Genomic DNA, 22,133 nt, shown 5'->3' on the forward strand with positions numbered 1-22,133 from the left:
ACTAAATCGGTAATTGCTATTTATTGCATTGCAAATCCTCCATTCAGTGCTAAATTGATTCAGACCTCAAACCTTCCTACAATTTAGAACAGTTTGATCAGCAAAACTTGAACATGTGTCAGTATCTGAAGCTACCATCTGGTTGTGTATGTGACGATGATGTGATGATGATGAAGAGGCCAGTTATGCAGATGCAAGGACACTGAATTCTATGTCCATAGGCTTTCCTTCCAGTGATCAGGAACATTTAAAAAGCAGGATCTCCAGCATGCCATCTAGACACGTATTCTTGCTCTACACATTGGCACAATCCTCACACACTTGTGATCATGAGTAGGCCAGGGATACAGCCATTGCACCCATGCCCACGGCCACTCTATGCATGCTGACTGAATGTACAGACAGAGCGTGTGAGATGGAATGCTCTTTAAAGAAGGCTTCCTAAGTGCAGCACTCAGAGAGCTGGAAGGGAACAATTGCCTGGAATGAGAGCTTGATTGACAGACTGCTCCCTCCTCTCTCTGATTGGCCAGTCAGAACCAGGCTTCAGTATGACGGTTGCTGACAAGATTTTGAGGGAGTGTGTGTGGGAGTCTGACAGGGAAGATCAGACAGGTTCTCCTCTGGCATGAGGGAAAAGAAATCTTTTGCCCTGACTGTAACATCCTTATCTTGAGGAGGAATTCTAGGTAGGAATTCCAAGTATAAAAGCCAGCATAAGCTGAATCCTGTTTACAAAGCCATAATAGAACTGGAGATGAGTGGCAAGTGTGAGTGGGTAGTAAGTGGATACTCCCATTCAAACCAAGTGAAGATGGGTTAATTCTTCTTAGGAGAAGAAGATTAATTCCTACCAGTGTCTAAAGGAGGTTTGGCTCTGAGGAGTGCCCCATGTCTGTTGAAAAGGGAAAATAGTTTTGAACAAATGTCAGGAAACTTGAATGGTAAAAGGGAACTCTATGAAGGAACATTGTTGCTGTAACCAAAGTGTTAAACAAAACATCTCTTACCGTCAAGGATTAAGAACATAGAAACAAAGCCTCAAGAAAACTATTTTCCCTATGACTTAAAGAGTATTCTGTTCTACCTCCAAATTTTATCTCAGTTCTTTCATTCCCTGATTGCCCTTATTCCATCCCTCCTTGTTTAATAAAGTTGTTTATTTTGAATGTTATACAGTCTCTAGTGCCTTATCAAACAAAGAGGAAGAGGGCTCCTGCTTTTCCCTCTATCTGGGCTGGGGTAAAAATCCAAAATTATAACTGCTTATCAGGGTGGGACACAAAGTAAACTTTAAAATCATGAATAGAGACATTACTTTGGGCTACTCAGCCAAAGCAGACAAACTTGGATTTGGGCAGGAAAATCTGACTCAGAGTTGGGGAGTGAAGGCGGAACTGTTATAGTGGGTTTAGAGGGCTCTGGTCCAGTCTGCGAATTGAGCCTAAACAGTTACTACAAGCATGGTAAATCATGTGTCCCTATGTTTAATGAAACCCTCAGCCATAGGTCTGGGAATAGAGATTAAGACAGAAGAAAAAAACAAAAACTGAAGCAGAGAGGGACTATGGGGCTAGCAGCAAGTTACCTTAGAAGCAGGTACTTTGCCCATTAACCTCACCCAGGTGAAGGTGAGAGAGATGGCCCCCACAATGGTGGCCCACAATCCTTAGCATGGCCTGAAGTGAGTCTGTCATGTCTGAGCCCCATCCATGCCAATTTTAATGATCCTTTGGTGCTAAACCAATGTATCCTGTTGTAACTCAATATCATTTTACCAGTGTCATAACTATTTCTTTCACAGGCTTTCACAGGTGTTTATCTGATGGACTGTAACAGCTTCCAGAGTTTCTGACCTTGTACTCCCTCTCAGACTTTGCTATGTCTTGCTTCCTAGTGACTCAACTTGATATTACAAATATGTGAAACGTTCTCACACAAGAAAGGCGGCAAAATCTTGTTTATGATCAGGAGGAGGGGAAAGAGCAGACTTGAATGTTAAAAGAGAAGTCTCTTTCACATGATGTCATTCCTATTAACTTTTACTCTTGCTGCTTAGATGCTTACCTTGCTTCTGAGTAGTCCTATGGACATATATATGGAAATGATCTGATTTCTGAATAAAAACCATTTAACCAAGAACCTGTGTCTTGCTGCAATGGTCCAGGGATCTATCTGCCATATCCTGTCATCCATAGCCTGACAGAGTCCACATGGTGAGTAATTAACTATTAATGAACAAACCCTGATTTACAAGTCAGAGACTGTTAGCAAGGAAGCCAGGAAATGGCTGCCGATGGTGTGGCACATACAAATGGCAGGGAAGCTGCTCTTAAAAGGCTCAGGAAAAGGACCAGTGGAAAAGGTGGCAACTTCTTTGGTAGCAAACATCTGAAATTGTTCTGCCACTTCAGGACAAAACTCAATGAGAAGTCAGAGATTGATTCTTCAAGTTTCCTTTAACAGCACCTCAACTGTGACCTATGTTGGATGCATACCGGGGAAATGCCACATATTGCCCTTCAGTGGGGGTGCAGCAGTCAGGACTAAGAGGATGGCCACAGTCAAGACAGCTGCGCCCCCAGTGAAGAGCAATATGGTACATGAAGCAGTGTTAAACTCCATCCTTACATGGCACTGACATTTTTACGATGTAAATTCTCCCCCTGAACATCCAAATAGGAAACATGATTATATAGAAATAGCCCCCTATTTAGGAGAACTGTGGCAGTTTGAAAATTACTGAAATATAACAAAAGAAGAGAGAAGTGACTATACCGGGGGGGAGAGTTGAAAAATATCTAAGCAATTATTTTATTTGACTATTAGGGATAGAAACTGATTAATCTCATTGCTGGCAGATAATGGTATAATGGAGAAACTGTATAATCAAAAAGAATGAATACAAGAAAGTAGGGGAAAATATATAGTAATATACAGAATATGGGTCAAATTGATTGACTTATGCTTAAAGTATAAAACAAAGAGTAATATATGGAGTATGGGTTAAATTGATTGACCTATATTGAAGGCATGCAATGTTTATAATGTACTTAAAGTTATGTATAATGAGGAATAAATTGTTTGTTCAATATAGAGGAGATCAGAATGAGTAAGATAGAGTACAGGTTACCAAAATGATTATTGAAGAATATATGCCAGAAATGTATTATCTAGTTGTTAAGTTAAATGGAAAGGGAAATGAGACAGCATTGTGATATAATAGGTAAGCTTAGAAGAGAGTGAAAGTATACGTTTAATAGGTAAAATAAGTTTGAAATGAGTAGGGGAAAATAGATAAGGGGTTGGAAAACTGTTGGAAGTCAACAAAAGGGGGGGGGAAGGGAGGGGGTTAGAATTGGAATTTTTTAAAGGAAATTGATTGTAATGGACATTAAAATATTCCTAATCCAATAAAAAACTTTAAAAAAAAAGAAATAGCCCCCTGAAAGACCTTGAAAGAACTGAAATGCCTTATCATGGATCTCTATCTTGGTTGCTAGCTGGAAGTACATGGAAGTTGGGAGCATTTGGTGGACAAAGACTGGGGAAAGTATGGGATGTGATGCCATAATGTCACTTTCAGGTGAATATCTGAAAGGGAAGTCAGACCGACAGTAACACTCTAGGAATCCCCCAAATCACTATGGTAAAAACCATATGTGACAGACAGGAAAAAGTTCCGCCCTCCCTGGTCAGAACAGACCAATCAGATTCAAAAGGCAAATGGAATGCTGAAGTGAAGGGGGGGGGGCATTTAATCATAGGGCAGTTTAACTGTCAACAACTAAAAAAAACCCAGACAGTTGGAGTTTGGAGGGCTTTGAATAGAAGGCTTTCTGGGATAAACAGTGCCATTAGGGACTGAAATGATTGGTTCAGACAGACAGACAGACAGGGGTTTGGATGCTCTTCCCAGTGAAAGTGCCAAGCCATCTAGTTATTGTTGTTACATTAAAAGCTGCTGAAATAATAAACATTGTAAGGAATCATAAGTATAACCACCTCTCAGCTCTAGGACTGTGTCAGTTAACAGGCTGAAATGGGAAGGAATGACAAGTCATGCTTACCATCTAAATAAACTTGTTTCTTTTGTTCTATAAGACTCCCATGTTATCCATAACCCAGATTTCCCCACTACACTCTCTGCCAGACCCAAAGGAAAGGGGTCCAGATTTATATAATGTGCTTTGGGGCACGGGATTATAGAATCTTGTTTGTGTGTAAATATAAATACACTCAGTAAAATAAGTCTACTTCACCTTGAACACATAAAGCGGTCCGTGAACTTGGTATTATATAAATACAGAGAAAGCTGTGGGTGGTGATGTGGGGCACAACTCTCCAGCCCAAGGGTCTTGTTAGTGGGGAAAAAGAAGTACAAAATGTCATAGAAGGAGAAGAGTCTGGATTAGGGGTTACTGCACCATAGAGATTTGGGGAATTCCTTGAGCACTCCTGATGCTGTGACATAACTCCTGAGAACTCACCTGGAAGTTATGAAGGCAACGTTTTCCCCATTTTTTTTCCTGCTGCTTCATTAAGTTGGGGTGGGGGCTGGAGCACAGCTATCCAGTAACCCCATGCTTGTGTGGGGAACAGTAGTAGTATGAGAAAAAGAGCATAAGATAGCATATGGGAGGGGAGAATATACTAATACTGTAGCGTAGTGGTTAAGTGGTTGGACATTGAGCCAGCACTCTGCTGGTTCAACTTCCACTTCTGCCATGAACTCTGCAGGTGGCCTGAGATAAGCCACTCTTCTCAATCCCAGCTTCACAGCTGTATTGTGGGGATAGCGATAACATTGACTTTGTTCACTGCTCTGAGTGTTGCACTAATCTGTCCCGGAGGGCAGTATGTAAGCACACTGCGGTCATCGTCGTCGTCGTCATCGTCATCATCATTGTCATAATACTGGGAGTAACAATTTACTTAAAAGGAAGAGGACAAAGTACTCACCGGCCCACTGAAGATGTGATAAATGCGCCATCTGAACAATATAGGCGAATGCCATTTATACCAGTATCATCAATTAGTTTTCCATGCTTCTTTGGCAACTGGGAAATGCCACAATGTAGACCAGAAACAGAGAGAAGAACTGATTAGCTATGGAAGTGAAATGCACCCTCCATATCCACAAGCAGTATACGTCAAAGAATCAGATGCTGGGGGGAAGCGAGGAGGGCTTTTCTTTCACACATCTCTCCCGAGTGTGATCAACTGCTGTTCAAAATGGGATTTGCCTGGGCTAGATGGATTGTGTAGTCTGATGCAACTGGACAGTTCTTATGTGGATTACAGATCCAGTTGCTGTGAGGAATCGAATTTCATTTGGAGAAACTTAAATTAAATCAATAAATCTAATTTTCAACCCAGCCAAACCTAAAAATACTTAAACCTGGAGGCTGGAGCCATGGTCAAGACAAATCCTTTTACAAACCTGAAAAATGCCCCAGGTTTGCACAAAATTTTGAAATTTTCCTTTTTTAAAAAGGAAAAAATACATAGGGGGCAAGTTAAAACACCAAAAATGTTAAAAGGCATGTAAAAGAAAGTTGGGGCGTGAAGTTGTTGCATGACCTCTCAAAGCCCCATGTGAGGCAAGATAGACAGCACCAGCCTTCCGAAGCAAGGCAAGGGAGGGAGATGGTGATTGTCCTTTCCGAACACTGTGTGAGGCAAAGGATGCAGCACCCAGTTTGGCCCACACAAAGTTAGGGAGGCTGTGGGGCTTGGCTTAGCCCATATGAGACGATGGAGGCAACAGTGCCCTTTCACTGCAGCCCTGCACAAGGCGAGGCAAGGGAGCTAGCACACAGCTTGGCCCACGCGAGCCCTGCGTGAGGTGAAAGAGGTGGCTCCCAGCCTGTATCAGCCCCATGGGAAACAAGGGAAGGAACGCTCATCCTGACTGAAGCAAGGAAAGTGACAACCAGCCAATTTGGGGGGGCAGGCTGCCTTTTCCTTCCTTCTTGCCTCCGTCTCACTTGGCAGAGGTGCAGTGGAGCAGGCAGGATGCCTCTCCCTCTCTCCCTGCTTCCTTCGGGGCAGCTGGGCCAGAGTGGGCTGGTGGAGGGGCTCTTTTCCAGGGTTTTCCACTCCAAGTCAGCCTCTGCTCACAGACTTGTTCAGTAGATAACATGGAGGAGAGGATAATGATGTCAACTGCTTTAGGTCCCCATTGTGGAGAAATATGGGTTGTAAATGAAATAAATTATGTATTAATACTAACTTTAGCTTAATCAACAGAAAACCATACCATCCCTCACTGTTACATAGATATTAAATGAGAGCAATTAGATGAGCCCAAGAAAGTACTAAGAACTAAGCACAGGCAAGGAGCCCATTCTAGAAAAAAGCCCTAAAGTTCAACTTCACATATTTATAGGTTTTCAACATCACCACCTAACAAAAGTTTAATGTCCCACTTGAGAAGGGCACATTCTGGCTGTTTCCACACACTGTTAAAGAGACGGGCCACTTACTGAACGCTGGCGGTTTTTTTCACAAATTCCAGACAACTCCGATTTCAAAGCGGAAGCGGGCAATTTGGCTTCCGCTTGTTCAGTGTCTTTTCTGAGAGCGGGATTTCCCACTCTTTCCTGTGCCTGCTAAAAGACACTGAACAAATGGAAGCCAAACTGCTTGTGAAAAAAAACCGCCAGCATTCAGTAAATGGCCCGTCTCTTTAACAGCGTGTGGAAACGGCCATTCTTGGCTAGCTAATTATCTTACAACTTCAAACACCATACAAAGTTTTCTATATGAATACCTTTTATACCTCTTGTAATACACCCATTCTGGAATCATAACTTGTGAAATTAGATATTCCAGCCATTCTCAGATGCTTTCTGCACCTGGGCCTCAATACATAGTATCTACTAATACATGTTTGATGGCTCTTCTAATCTACATAAGTCTATACAATTGTGTTACTCCGCTGTTTCATGCCCCTCTCCAAGGTGGCTCTATTCTTCTCCTCTAGACTCCCTTTGTGGCAAGTCTTGCTGTGGGTCCAGGCTAGCTCTATTCCTTTCTGCAGAGACATCTTCTATGATCCTATTGGGCAAATCCAGCAGCAGTCCCCCAATGTTTCTGGCTATGTCCATGAGAAGAGAAAGTAGGGTGGAGAGATTACCTTTAGTGCAAACCCTTCAACGTAGCCTTTGGGACAAAATTGCTTTTCCCCCCATTCTCCCCATTTTCCTCCATTAGTCACTTCAAGAGTCTTGGTGACCTTTCGGTCTGTCGCTTCCACTTCCCACAAACAGCAAGAGAAGAGCAGGGAGAGTACAGTAGTAAAGGTAAGATGCATATTGAATTTTCCAGTCAGCAGAGAGTTTGGTAGATGGCAACAGCCCCAGAGACCAGGAACCTTATTTTATGGGTTTAGGTGGCATGCCCCATTAATTTGAGGGCAAGCACTCATGGCACATTCACTACCATATCAATGTGCTCTTCCACTGATGGGAACTTCACCAAACTAAGTAGTCCATTCTTTTCACACAGTTAAGTTTTCATATTGTTTGCACTGGTGGGTTGAAACTCTACCCAGTGACAAATAGCCCAGAGAACAGTGCGAATGCCTATTCATCCTTGAGGAAAAGAATCCATCATTCTCCTGTCCTCTAGCACAAATTATAAAAATGGGACTCCCTTTATGATGTTCAAGTCAACATGAAGGGATTCCACAACCGTGAGCAATGGTCTTTATAAAAGACCAACCAAAATTATCATAAGGTTGGAGCACTATCGCTATAAGGCAAGAATAAGAACTGAGGGTGGAAGGGATTTTTTTCTATTTTTAAAAAAGCTAAGCTAAGAATTTGGAGGGAAAAGAAGTAAGAGCCCCTGCTGCCCCCCGCCATAGAGGCAGTTGAAGCCAGTTCTGCCGTTCCTTCGCTGGAGGGGCAGGCAAAAAGGAAGAGGAGAGGGCATCGTTGCTTCTCATCTCTTGTTGCTACTGAGCTGGCAGTTCTGCAGGCCTGGGCCCACGCAGCAGGACCTGCTGCTGTCCCTACCACCTGGACCAGATAGGTGGGTGGCCAGAGGTGAAGCAAGAGGTCTGGTGGTAGCCCTGGTGGCAGGCATGCTGCTCAGTAAGTGACTGGCCTGGTGGGCGAGTGGGGGGAGATTAGGATTCCCCCCTCCATGAGTCTCAAGGGTTAAACGTACCAATTGACAATCAATGAAACCCTAAAAGGCACTTAATTTAAAGCAGACGTTTAAGAATACTAAGTGTAATGGGCCAACTAGTAAGTAGTAACATCGAATATATACTCCAGAATCAGCATCCCCTCAAAAGGATTCAAGAACGCAGATGGTGCAGGCTACATGTCTCCCCTGCTTTCTAATGCATCCCATTTCACACTTAGCCAGCCAGATAGTTCCAGGAGGCCCACCAGTCTTCCTTGATTTTTGTTCCCAGCAATGGAGGTACAGTCCCTAGAAGACTGGAGGTTCCATTCAAAACCCTTACAGAAGCAAATATTGCCAGACATCCTTGGGCCAGTCATTCTCTGTTAAGTTGTTGTAAGGATAAAACATAACAGGGAAGGACTATATATGCCTTGAAGGAAGAGCAGAATAAAAGTATGGGGAATAATATGTTAAAGCCAACAATTGTTAAAGATTTTTCCATCCTTTGATTCATCTAATCATACATCTGGCCTGAGAGTGTGGATCAAAAAATTCACAGAATGAGGCCACGGACACATGGGGGGGGGGGGGTCAGAAATATAAAAAAAATAATTGGGGGGGATTAAGAACTCTGAATGTAATAGAAGCATTGAGTGTGACTTTTAAGAAATGAATGCAGGCAAACCCTTACAATATTGCACACCACTGCAAATCCTTGTAACGGGAAAGTTTAATTGTGTGCAGTGAGGCAGCTAATCTGCTTGGTGAAGATCAGACCAGTGCAAGAACACACTGACATGGTAGAGAATGTGAAGATAGGAATGGTGATGTGCATGCATTACATAAGACAGAAAAGGTAGTTTCCATCATACACCAGTAAATGAACTTAAGATTATTACTAAATCATGTTGTTTGTGTTTCCTTCTTGTGTTTAAATTTTTCTTGTGTTTAAATGTGAGTGCATAATAAGATCATTCCTGACCTGGACATCACAGGCAAGCCCGATCTTGTTAGATCTTGGAAGCTAAGCAGGGTCAGCCTTGGTTAATAATTGGATAGGAGATCTCCAAGGAAGATCAGGGTCTCATGCAGAGGCAGGCAATGACAAACTATCTCTGTTAGGCTCTTGCCTTTGAAAACCCCACCATAAGTCAACTATGACTTGATGGCACTCTCCAACACCAAATTAGAAGTCTAATTAATTAAATGTATAGAGAGGCTAAAAAACAATTGTGTTAATTGACGATATACAATGAATTCATATAGCAGACTGATATGACATATATAGAGAGATGATGAGTAAATATTCATCTTTGTTTATTGGCAGCAACCCTCTAAATAACAATGCTAGCAGACAATATCAGGGGAAGACTAGAGTTGCCAGCTCTCAGCTGTGGGGGGCTTTGGGGGAAGAGCTAGGTGTTGCATGGCATCACACGATGTCACGATGTCACTTCTGGTCACATAACTGAAAGTGAAGTTGTAGTATCACTGAAGCAGCACTTCCCCCATTCTGCTCCCGTTGCTGCATCAAGGGAATTAAAGACTCAAGTCAACACTCAAGTCTGGTAATGAGGTTTTACTCCTTAAAAATAAACAAGCAATGGAATAGCTACAAAGGCACAAACTGGAAAGAATACAACAAAAATACATAGTAAAACAATGGGATGTTCACTTGTATACACTCATTATCAATTATAAATCATACACACCCATAGACAAGATACTATGGGTGGAAAGGAGACTGACTGCCTGTGGTTAGGGTCAACAGATTACCTTAATGTAAACCTTTGATGGTTTCTAAGTGGATTACCCTACACTTTGCATAATTTTGTGAACTTCATGTCCCACTTAGGGATTTTAGGTACTCTGATCCTAATGTGTTTTAGCCTTTCTTCAGAGCTTCAACCTTGTGAAGATTTAGGATGGTCTTCTATAAATCTTGTTCTGTGCGGTGGTATCCTTTTTCATTCAAAATAATAATCTTCCTCTATTTCCACACCAAGTTCAAATGCATACAGAGATTGCCATTTTTTCTAGTTTATGATCAGCATGAGGACATAATCTGGGGGAGCCATTCTTCCAGGTATTTCAATGCATCTCAAAATGCTGGGAAAAATGGCTCAAAAATTGCAGGGAGTAGTAAGGAAATACAAGATCAGACTATGGATTGAGGCACTGGTGGTGTTGGCAGCAGCCTTTTCCTCAAGGAAGAATATGCACTCATTCTGCATCCTGCGCTGATTGCCCTAAGGTAGGGTTCCAATCCACCGATGCAAATCCTTACAATATGAAATTTAACTGCGTGTAGTGAAACGACTCTTCAGGGTGGTGAAGATCAGATCAGGGCAAGAGCACATTGGCATGATACTTGTTGTGCCCATCTGCACTTGCCTTTGGATTAATGAGGCATCCTAGTTCATTTCCTATAAAACAAGGTTCCTGTTCTCTCGGGCTTTTGCCACCTATGAATTTCTCTGCCAACTTCAACATGCAGTTTACCACTATTACTGCGGTCTCTCTGCTACTCTTTTACGATCTGTGGGGTGTGGAAGCACGAGATATCATCTCCACTCTGAAGGTGTCGAATGGAGGGAAATGGGGGAAATGGGGACAAAAGGAATTCTGTTCCAAAGGCTATGCCACAGGGTTTATACTGAAGGTAATCTCTCTCTCCTCTGTTGTTTAGGCGCTGCACTCCATGCCCCACTCTCATATGGGAAGGCTGTCTTGGGAGATATTTTTATTTTCTTCAACTCTTGGTCCTTGCTTTGAAACAACAACTGCCCATACACATGTATTCTCTGTGGTGGCCTTCCTGATAAGGTTAGGAAGCTCTCACAGCTTTCCACTAACTATGCAAACTGAATTATTCAGGAGGGCTTTTTATGTAGGTAGGAGAAATGTACTGTAATAAAATGGTTCAGAATGATGCTTTGGTAGACAGAGAGGGATTGTAGACTATACTACTGCGTATTGCCTGTTACTGTATGTTCCTACAAGGTAATTTCTGCATTGTTTAACGTGTCATGTTTAAGTTGCTTTTTACTTTGTTTCAGTATTGTTTAGTTCTGTTATCAGATTTCTGCTTACTCGTGCTTTGTATTGTAGTTTTCGTTCTGTATCCGAATTCTGCTTGCTTATGCCTTGTTTGGGCTCTGTATGAGATTTCAAATTTTCTGCTTTCCGATAACTCATTGCATTGCTTATTGTCTAACCCAACTGCAGATCATATCCTTTCACACTCTACCTTGATGCTCAGTGAAAAAGGCAGACTATAAATAATGCAAATAATAAAATAAATAAAAAATATTTGAAATATGCACATCCCATTTTTCACCAAATTGATGGGACTTAAAGTGGCTTACCTCATTAAACCCAGCTCTAATCTCATATCTCATTTCACAAAGATTCAATACATATTACAAGAGAAGAGCGAGCTAGGGGTTAACCCACCATAATTATGCGGTAGTGAACAGCTTTGGCACTGGGTGGCCAAGCAGGTGACAGAAGAACAGGCTTTACAACGTGGGTTCTATGGATTAGATCCAACCAGCGTTCTGCTAGCTAAAAATGAAGGGAAGGTTCACTTTGAACACCAGATAGGCTATATGGGGGAATCAAGTGACCTGCATGAATTGGGTGAAATTGACTGAAAATGCTATAGCTTGTTTTGGCCCCATCAAGAAGTGCTGCTAATGACCGAGAAGGGAGGCTTTAGTAATGGCAATGGAACTTCTGCTTGCATATGTTCTCCTTAAAGGGAACAAAGCAAATATTGAACAGTAAGTATTGTGTTGGTATAGGGGAGTGTATGCCCTTTACACAAGCAGCCCCTCCCCCATCCCAGATTTTAGGATCTTGTAGTCTGTATGTATTTGGAGGCAATATTGAGGGAAATGGATGCAGTCCTTATTTCATTTTTACTGCCTCTTGGAGATAGGTGAAAGGCAGAGAAGAAAAGGCATTAAAAACAGATGTAAACAATGAATGCATTCACCATACGTGCAGCAATGCAAGGCATTTATGACCAGTTCACGTGAATAGGTTCCAGGTTGGTGAGAGGTTACAGTATAGTACCATCTTATGAGGAGAAAAAAAAAAGAATGGAATTTTTAAAATGTATTTATTTATACCCCTCTCCGGGGGGGGGGGGTATAAACAAATGCATTTTAAAAATTCCCAGGGGACCCATGGTGGCTTCGATAATTCTTTTCTCCTCCATTTTATCTCCACAGCAACCTTGTGAGCTAGGTTAGGCTGAGAGTATACAAGTAGCCCAGCCCCAAAGTCACCCAGTAAGCTTCCATGGAAATGTTGTTCAGTCCTCCTCCCGCCAGGCATTATGCCCTTCTCACAGACCCCAGCACAGACTGGCAGAGAGAAAGAACAGTATGTAGTTATACTGATCCAGTACATCGAAAGTCTGAACAGAGGCCTTTGCCATAGGTTATTTTCAGCCACTGAAGTCCTTATAGCAAGTAATTTTGTAATCAAAACAAAAGACAAGAAGTCTTGTATTAGATTGGACCAAAACATCCATCGAGCCCAAGTAGCATCCCATTTCCAGTGACAGCACTTGATCAAACATGTCTCCAAGAAGTAGGGCATGAAGGTAAAAGCCCTCCCCATTGTTTTTCCTCCACAAATGACTCTTAAAGACATGTCTTTACATCGTGCAAAACTCACAGAATGAGGGTGTCTTCATGGTGTAATTTCTGACATCATCTTGCCACAATTCCGTTTTCGTGGTGTGATGACATCAGAAATTGCGCCATGAAGATGCCCTCGTTCTGTGAGTTTTGTGTGATGTAAAGACGTGTGAAAACAGACATACTGCGTATGAACATGGAGGTTTACTTTCTCTTCTGTTCTTAATGAGTTCCTCTTTGTTTTTGGTTGACATGGTTGCACTTTTCCAGGTGGAGCCCTACCAGGGATTCTTCCGAGATGATTCTTCTCTAAATGGCATTCGTTTGCATTGCCCAGATGGCTCATTCATCACATCCACAGTGGGACTGTGAGTATTTTGGTATTCCCAGCTTCACAATATTCTCCTCTCCAATAATTTATCTTCTCATCTTTCTCCCCTATTACTGCTGCGCCCCCCAAAGCACAGAACATAGGAAAGAAGAATAGCAGAAGTTTTTCCCCATACCTGGAGGTTAATTTAGAAGAGCATCAGATCCAAGATACCATGGTTCATCTCTTTAAAATTCTTTCAATAGTGAATACAGGATTCGACTACTGTACTTTTCCCTGTTGGCAGTTTCAAAGGAAAAATGTGCTGTCAAGCTGCTTCTGACTTATGACACTCTTATGAACTGATGACCTCCAAAATATTCTGTCATTAACAGCATGGTACAGATCTTGCAAACTGGTGGACATGGCTTCTCCTGCTGCCTTCCACCATTCCTAGAATTATTGTCTTTTCCAGTGAGTCTGATGTGACCAAAGTATGATAGGTTCAATGTATTGTCGAAGGCTTTCACGGCTGGAGAACGATGGTTGTTGTGGGTTTTCCGGGCTGTATTGCCGTAGTCTTGGCCACGACCACGGCAATACAGCCCGGAAAACCCACAACAACCATATGATAGGTTTAGTCATTTTAGCTTCAGTTTAGTCATTTTAGCTTCTAGGGAGAATTCAGGCTTCATTTGATCTAGAACCCACTTATTAGTCTTTTGAGGAAAATATAAGCCCTAAATATTTCACAGGGATGCTTGCAAAATTGATTTTTAAGTTTAGTTAGGACAGAGATACTATGTTAGTATATCACTACCTTCCCTGTGGTTTCAACAACAAGCTGATCTGCAGGAATTAGCAGAGTAAGTTTTTAACATCGTTATTACAATATTGTAGAGATATAAGCTGCTTATGTGATCAGATCCCCAATGTATAAACACCCACCCACCGAATGTCAAAAGAATGCAGCTAAGTAGAGAAAGATAGCTACATAGTGATTGTGTAAAACCTCCTGAAAACACACTTGTTTGTTTTGTAAGTTTTGGTGACTGGCACAATGAAATATCATGCAAGTCTGGCTTTCTGAATTCGTTTTCACTCCGAGTATCAACACCGAAATTTCTGGACAACACAGCAGCTGACAATATCAAGTTCAAGTGCACAGATGGAACTGAACTGGAAGGACCTGGACATGCATGGGGCAAATATGGATCATGGAGTCAGTCCTGCAAAAAGGGTGGCATTTGCGGGCTCCAGACAAAGGTGGAGAGACCAAGGGGGTGGTCTGCATTGGATCACACTGAACTCAATGATGTCAAGTTTTTCTGTTGCAGTTAAATATTCACAATAACTCCACCATTTGTAGTGCTTCAGTGTTCCTGCATTCATAGCTCATAAATGTCATCTCAGTCTTCTAATTATTTGAATTCATTGTATATCATCCGTTAATTCGATTTATTTTCACTTCCATTAAATGTTTAATTGACTAGACCACCAATGCAGTCATAGTCTAGGTGCTGGCTGGGTTTGGAAATTATGGTGGAGGAAGAAGTATGACACCAAATCGGGAAAGAAAAAAAAACATGTTAGAGTTCATTTCTTGTCTAATTTCTGTACCATTCTCAGTGATACATTGAGGAAGGCTCTTAGTGAAAGGTTCACTTAAACCCTGATGCTGTGTTGTAACAGATGCATCAGAAATAAGATTTCTTTTCTCTATGATATCCTGGTGAAAGAGAGGGGAGATCTGGTATGTGTGTGACTGAAACCTAGCTATATGACTGCTTCAATTAACCTGGACTAGTTATATGATCCAGCTTCAATCCCTTCTTCTTATGTAGTGGGTACAACAGTTCAAGTGATTTCCAATAACTCTTTTATTAACAGAAACATCACCACTCAATGCACAAAACATCAAAACAGCAGTTATAGAATGCTCAACTCCCCTCCAGAACACGCTCACAATTAAACTCAACCAATAGCAAACACCCGGTATCGAGAAACTCTATTCGCTAGTTCATTAGTCTGTAGGGGAATCCTGATTGGCCAGCTCAACAACATGGCCAATTGGAATGCAGCTGTACAGAACCTTGCTACGAAAGCCTTTCTGCTCAAAGCTCCCAGCACACTACACTTCTTTTTATTTATTTATTTATTGTTATTTATGGTCCATCTTTCTCACTGGCACGATGCAACTGGTTATGCAAATGCAAATTTGCAGAGATTTGAAAACAAGCAGAAATCTGATACAGAACTGAAACAATGCTGAAATAGCAAAAGCAATAAAACTTGACATATTAAACAACACAGAAATTGGCCAGTAGGAACATATTTACAGCACTAGCAGGGCTGGTGCACCCATAGAGGCCAGGTAGGCGGTGGCCTCAGGTGTGAGGGCACTGGAGAGGCGCCAGAGGGGGTGTCGGGGGTGGAGGCGCATGCCACAGAACTGGTGTGGCTGGCCCGCAGCTGCTGCAGCCAGCCCTGTGCCACCGCCACCGCTGCCACACGCCCTCAGCTGGGTGCAGCAGCCATGAGCCGCTGCCAGGGCTGCGTGCGGAGCACGGAGCAGCCTCCGCCCGCCACCCCAGCCATCTGCCAGCGAATGCCCCCGGCTTGTGCTGCACAATGATGTCATCACACGATGACATCATCGTGCAGTCCATGGCGTGCGTGCGCGCTGCGCGTGGGCGGGGGAGAGTTGCCGCAGGCGCCAGAAACCCTGACGGCGGCAGTGAGCACTAGTATTAGCCTACAATTCCCAACTCTTTTCTGATGCATCTCTTTGAATGATTTCTTCATTGAAAACAATGGTCCAGGAAATCCAGATTAGGAGTGTGCACTTCGGGTTTCTGATTTGGGTAGATTAGGTATTTCCGAACCAGCCCCAGCATTGCTGAGCTGATTCAGAAATACCGAAACAAAGCTCTCTGAAGCATTTCATAATGCTTCGTAAAGCTTTGTGTAGAGCAGCAGCAGCCACAGCACTTTTCTTGCCATTTGCAAACAGCAAGGAAAATGCTGCTTTGAGTTACCCGCTGCTTTGAGCTACCTGCCTGTTTTTACCCAATGCAAACAGCATGAAAAGTGCTGTTTTGAGCAGCTTCCTCTGCTTGCTGTGGCTTGCTGCTTCAGGATTTTGGTTATTCCAGGTTATTTTTGGGTGCACACCCCTACTCTAGAACACAAAAAACTACATGGATTTGATTCCAAAGCATAACGTCTTGCCTGGACATAAGTTATAAAGACAATGTTCTCAGTGCACACCCCTGGTGTCTAGCTCAGTTATTTAAGGTAAATCAACAATTGATGAGCCCCCGAGTCCCAATATAAGAGGAAGTGAGTGATTAGCTGTGATACTTTTGCTTGATTTCATGGTGATAAAGTCTCTCAGATCTGATTTGACTTGAGGGCTAGTTTGGGAATAGTACATGTATGAGAGGTAGATGGAACACCATCTCATCCTTTTAGGATAACTTCTGTCAGTCAGAAGCCATTTGATGGCACATAATACACGCACACTGCTTGCTGTCCTTGACAGATGCTAACAGGGTTTCAGTGCTACTGCTTGTAGGTTGGCTCCTTTTTGACTAATAGAGATCCTCTAATGAAAATCATTAGCATCTTATTAACTCTAATAATGTTTTCTCAGCAGAGTTAAAGGAGGCAAAGCAATATGTCCTCTGTTAAATAAGATTTTTTGGGGTCAGAAGGCTTTAGCTAATTACAGACTGGTTTTGAACTTGCTTTGTGGTGTGTGTGGGGGAGTTATAGAAAGAGTACAACTTTAGAACTTCCTGGATGATCCATCTGCTCTTGATTCATTTTAGTCTGGCTTTCGGCCAGGTTATCGAACGGAGTTAGCTTCTATTGCTCTTGGGGATGATCTCTGTTCACAAACTGATACAGGGTATGCCTCTTTTGTTGTTGTTATTTATTTATTTATTTATAGTTCACCTTTCTCTCTGACACCCAAAGCAGATTACGCAGCGCAAGTGAAATACAATATCATCAACAGCAAGGATGTTCATTGAGCAAAATACAATAGTGATCAATTGTTAGGACATTCTGTGAGCACATACGACAGGGTATGGTAGCAGAAAATTTGAAAACAAGCATAAAGTTGAGCACAAGAGATGAAATCATCCTAAAACAAAGCATAATGAATTAACACGGCATTACTCATTGTGAGGGTGCTCCAATCTTGGAGTCATTTTGGTCACTCTTTCCCGAGTTCTTAGTGCTGTGGGATTCACTCATAATAAAAGTCTCTCTATGTATGCATCATACTGAAATTCAGAGAGAGATTCCTATTTTTATAGTTTATGTTGAACAGGAAGATATAACCTGAGAAATTATGGATCTCTTTCCACATGACTTAATTTGTACTCACCCTGCAATCTGGGGTGCTTAACCTGGGAGAAAGTTCCAATCCATCAAATTGAATTCCTTATGTGAAAGTTTAATTGTGTGTAACAAGTGTACTATTCAGTTTGGTGAAGAAAGACCAGATTGATGCCAGAATACACGGAAATGGAAGTGAATGTGCACATGTATACTTACTATTAGATTAATGAGGCATCCTAATGAACATGCTATAAAATAGGCCCCCTGCTCTCCAGAGTTGTTGCCAACTACCCATCTCTCTGCTGAGTGGAAGCTTCAATATGCAGCTTACCACTGCTACTGCAATCTTCCAGCTACTCCTCTGCTGTCTGCAGGATGTGGAAGCACGAAAATACATCTCCACTCTTACAGTGTCTAATGGAGGGCTATGGGGCAAATGGGGAGAAAAGCAACTCTGCCAAAAAGGCTATGCCAAAGGTTTTTCGCTAAAGGTATTCTCTCTCTCTCTCTCTCTCTCTCTCTCTCTCTCTCTCTCTCTCTCTCTCATATTTTCTGCTGATCAAGCTCTGTTCTCCATATCCCCTTCTTTCATGGGAAGGCCCACTTGGGGGGACATCTTTATTTTCATTTGCTTTACATTTCTAAAAAGAGATATGTGAGAGGGACTGTTAGCATTATGTTGCTGGTGAAAATGCTCTCTGGGGTACATATGGGGAGAGACAGTCCTGCAGGTATGCTGGTCCCAGTCTGTTTAGGGCTTTAAATGTTAAAACCAAAACCTTGAACCTAATCCAGAACTCCACAGGCAGCCAGTGCAGCTGCTGCAAGATGGGAGTAGTATGTGCCCTGTACGGTGTGCCCTGCCCATAAGGACATGTGCAGCAGTGTTCTGGACACACTGTAATTTCTGGGTTCAGCCCAAGGGAAGCCCTGTGTAGAGCGAGTTACAGTAGTCTATTCTGGAGGTGCTGTTGCATGGATCAATGTAGTTAGGTTGTGGGTTGACATGGCACAAGCTGCCTGGCCTGTTGAAAATGGAAAAATGCAGACTGGTCAACTGCCGTGACCTGGCCTTCCATTGATAAGGAGGAATTCAGTATCACTCTAAGACTCTGGCACTAATGGTGCCCCATCAAAGGTCAGGAGCCAGATTCCCAGTTTTAGCAATCCCCGGCCCAAGTATAGGACCTCCATCTTTACCGGGTTCAACTTCAGCCGGCTCTGCTTTACCCATCCAGCCACAGCTTCCAAAGCTCTCACTAGGACCTCAGGGGCAGAGTCAGGTCAGCCACCCATCAACAGATACAACTGGGTGTCATCCACATATTGGTGACAACTCAGTCCGAAACTTCACACCAGCTAGGCAATGGGACACATATATAGGTTGAATAGCAAGAGGGAGAGTACATAAAGAGATAAGATGAAATAGTGTAGTAATAATGGAATAAGTTTTTCCTTTTTGATTATTAATTTTTATTACTATGGGGAAGGAGGTGGGAGGCGCTAAGTATGTGTAGTATAGAGGAATAATACATAGTAATGTGACTTAACAGTTGCAATTTTTATTGCTATATGGACAAATATTGAAAAAGAGGGAGAGTATTGCGCCTTGCGGGATGCCAGACACCAAAAGCTGGCATGTGGATAAGCTCTCTCCAAGTGCCACCCTCTGTCACTAACCATGGAGAAAAGAGACAAGCCACTGCAAGGCAGTCCTTCGGATCCACACCTCGGCAAGGCAGTGGGTCAACACACAGTTCATAGTCGACCATGTCGAACGCTGCTGAAAGGTCCAACAAAATCAGCAGTGCTGACCCGCCTCAGTCCAGATGTCTGCAAAGCTCACCTGTGAGGGCTACCACTACCATCTCTGTCCCGTGTCCCAGGTGGAAGCCAGACTGGAATGGGTCCAGAATGGAAGACACTGCATGGACACTACATGGGAATTTTGTCCTCTTTCCTCCATGGATGCCTCCAGGAAGCTCACAACTGAGGCATGAAAAATTCTCCCCATTTTTCATCCCTGGCATCTTAGAGGTGTACTTCCCAAGAATATGAAGAGTCAGTTTCTCTTCCATAGCTAATAAGTACCTACCTCTCTCACTTTCTGGCCTCTGCTGTGGGATTTTTCCAGGTGCAGTCCATGCTGGGAGCCTTGGGAGATGCAACTGCTCTAAATGGCATACGCCTGCATTGCTCAGACGGCTCGCTCATCACATCCTCAGTGGGAGAGTGAGTACTTTCTTTTTTGGAAAAAAGGTATCTCCAGCTTTCACATATTCATAGAATCATAGAATCACAGGGTTGGAAGGGACCCCCTGCAAAATGCAGGAAATTCCCAAATACTCCCCCCCACACACACAGAGACCACTGCTCCATGTCCATTTTCCTATCTTCTTTCCATCTTTCACCCCTGTTGCTACTGCCTTTTCCAATGTATGAAGCAAAGCAAAGAAGAAGACCAAGAGTTTTATCCTTAAGCTTCAAATTACATGTTATGGGTGGTTCCCTGGACTTTTCTTGCTTTCCCCGCAGCCACACAGCAGCTGCAGGGAAAGGCATTTTTAAAGTTCCCAGGATTATAATTCTGCTTGAAATTATGGTGTCAGGGGAGGCAGGGCTTCTGCCTTCTCTTCCTCACCACTTTCCCAAGCTACAATGATCCCAGTGGGAAGTTATTTGCATAACTTTCAAGCTGCATGTACTGAGACTACTCCACGTGGCGCTCCAGAGTTATGCAAATACCTCCTTACTGACTGTTTCAGCTTGGGGGAAATTGCATGAAGGGGAAGGCAGAAGCTCACAGAGCAGAAATGAACATAAACATGATGGTCCGTGCCCTTCCTGTGTATGATCGCCTGCTATGAACATGTCACCTATGCATGAGAATTGTGTGTTTAGGTGCTGTGATTGGGGATGCTGTTTTGGGGAGCAAGCCTATGAACATAGACTTCTCCCATGCATAGATAACACACTCGTGCACCGGTGGTCACAGAAATGTGGGAGGGACCACTGGACTCATGTTCATTCTCGCTCTGAGTGGCTCCTTTAAGTACCCAACAGATTGACTGCAGAAGGCTCAGACAACAATGCGAAAATGTTATCAGCTTCCTTCTACATTTCCAATTTGTATTAGAGTTACTGATAATGTGACTCTTGTAAACAAGCATCCTTGAAAAAATAAAGATTTCCCTATGCATATGGCTCATTTTTCTCTCTGGCTGAATTTCCCATATGCTAATATTGATGACTGGCTCACTTGTTAAGGTAAGCAGTATTTTGATTGACTTTGCCTCTCTGTAATCAGCTTCATTCCATATCACATGTGCAGCCACTTGGTAGCTGTTTGGGCTGATGTATGCTTAGGGCTTGCTGGACTGCTGTGATTGATGGCAGTTGTAGTTTTCTTGGTGATGAATTCAGTTTAGTATTTCAGGAAACCTACAGTTACCATCATCTCTGGAGCTGCTTTCCAATTATGGTGGAATGCAGCCACCACAATCAATAAGGACTGATGTCCATATTTTCCAGGTTGTATGTAATATACTATAGTGGCAGGCCAAATGGAAAAGTACTGTTCTTCAAAAAGTTAAGGTTTAAAGGCATGATATGATCTACAAAGGTATCAATTTTGGGATCCATGCAAAAGAGGAAAGGCCACAGGGGTGGATCTTCTAAGTAGCACTCAACATGATGTGAAGTTTTTTCGGTTGCACTTAAACTTTGGAAAATATTTACCAACACAAGATGAAAATGGGGGAAGGACATTGCATGAAGAAACAGCAGGATAGAGTCAGGTAGAGTTACTTGGGAGAAGACAGCACAGAAAAAAAATAAGAATATTCAGAAACAGTTATTTTAGATAGGTATTTTAAGGAGCTGAAAACAAAGCTTAGCAAGAGTAAGATTGTCACGGCCCCTTTAGCCTAATTTCCTGTGTCTAACAGCAACCTGATTTGCAGGAATGAGGAGATGAAAGTTTTTCTAGATTGGGGGGAAATGTTATGCTTGACGGACGCATGCACCTCTTATACGATTATCTCCTGAACCACTTGCATATTCAACACACAGCTGGTTGATTCCTATCAAAAGTAGCAGTGAAAGCTAGCCATAGATGGATTGTGTAAAACCTCATACACACCGTTCTCTTCTTGTTCTGAAAGGGATGGTACCTGGTCTTACGAACATTCATGTTTCCTCGGCTATCTGATTTCATTCTCGCTCCGAGTGTCACCACCCCAAGGAATTGGCGATGATACAGCAGCCAACAACATCAAGTTTAAATGTGAAGATGGACGCAAACTGGAAGGAAATGGACCTGCATGGGGTACATACGGTGCATGGAGCGAAACCTGCATAATGAGTGGCATTTGCGGGATCCAGACAAAGGTGGAGAGACCACAAGGGTTGGCTGCACTAGATCGTACTGAACTCAATGATGTAAAGTTTTTCTGTTGTACCTAAATATTGGCAGCAACTCAATTTGGAGGACTTGTGTGTATGTATACATTCACAGTATTACAAAGTATGTGTTTATAATCTCAGTGTAATGTATGCAGAGAAGTTAGCCGTGTTAGTCTGTGGTAGCAAAATCAAAAAGAGTCCAGTAGCACCTTTAAGACTTAGTCTTAAAGGTGCTACTGGACTCTTTTTGAGTGTAATGTATGAAATTCACTTAT

The 22,133-nt window shown here is 42.6% G+C and overlaps 2 protein-coding genes across 2 annotated transcripts in view; one reads left to right on the top strand and one right to left on the bottom strand.

Annotated features, from left to right (window-relative positions):
* Positions 1–13,048, bottom strand: part of LOC129326299 (vitelline membrane outer layer protein 1-like) — a 27,554-nt gene extending 14,506 nt beyond the window's left edge. The window contains exons 1-3 of the mRNA XM_054974452.1: positions 12,980–13,048; positions 11,599–11,709; positions 4,822–4,917 (exon numbers count right to left, since the gene is read on the bottom strand). Of these exons, the coding sequence (XP_054830427.1) occupies positions 4,822–4,917; positions 11,599–11,709; positions 12,980–13,048 (276 nt within the window). The remainder of the gene's footprint in view (positions 1–4,821; positions 4,918–11,598; positions 11,710–12,979) is intronic.
* On the top strand, positions 13,047–21,918 carry LOC129326300 (vitelline membrane outer layer protein 1-like). Its single transcript, XM_054974453.1, has 5 exons — positions 13,047–13,162; positions 14,797–14,857; positions 17,829–17,945; positions 19,589–19,686; positions 21,618–21,918. The coding sequence occupies exons 1-5, from the start codon at positions 13,047–13,049 to the stop codon at positions 21,916–21,918; spliced, it is 693 nt and encodes a 230-aa protein (XP_054830428.1).
* Positions 21,919–22,133: the final 215 nt, after the last annotated feature.

This window comes from Eublepharis macularius, chromosome 3 (genome assembly GCF_028583425.1).
Source record: "Eublepharis macularius isolate TG4126 chromosome 3, MPM_Emac_v1.0, whole genome shotgun sequence".
NCBI lineage: Eukaryota > Metazoa > Chordata > Lepidosauria > Squamata > Eublepharidae > Eublepharis > Eublepharis macularius.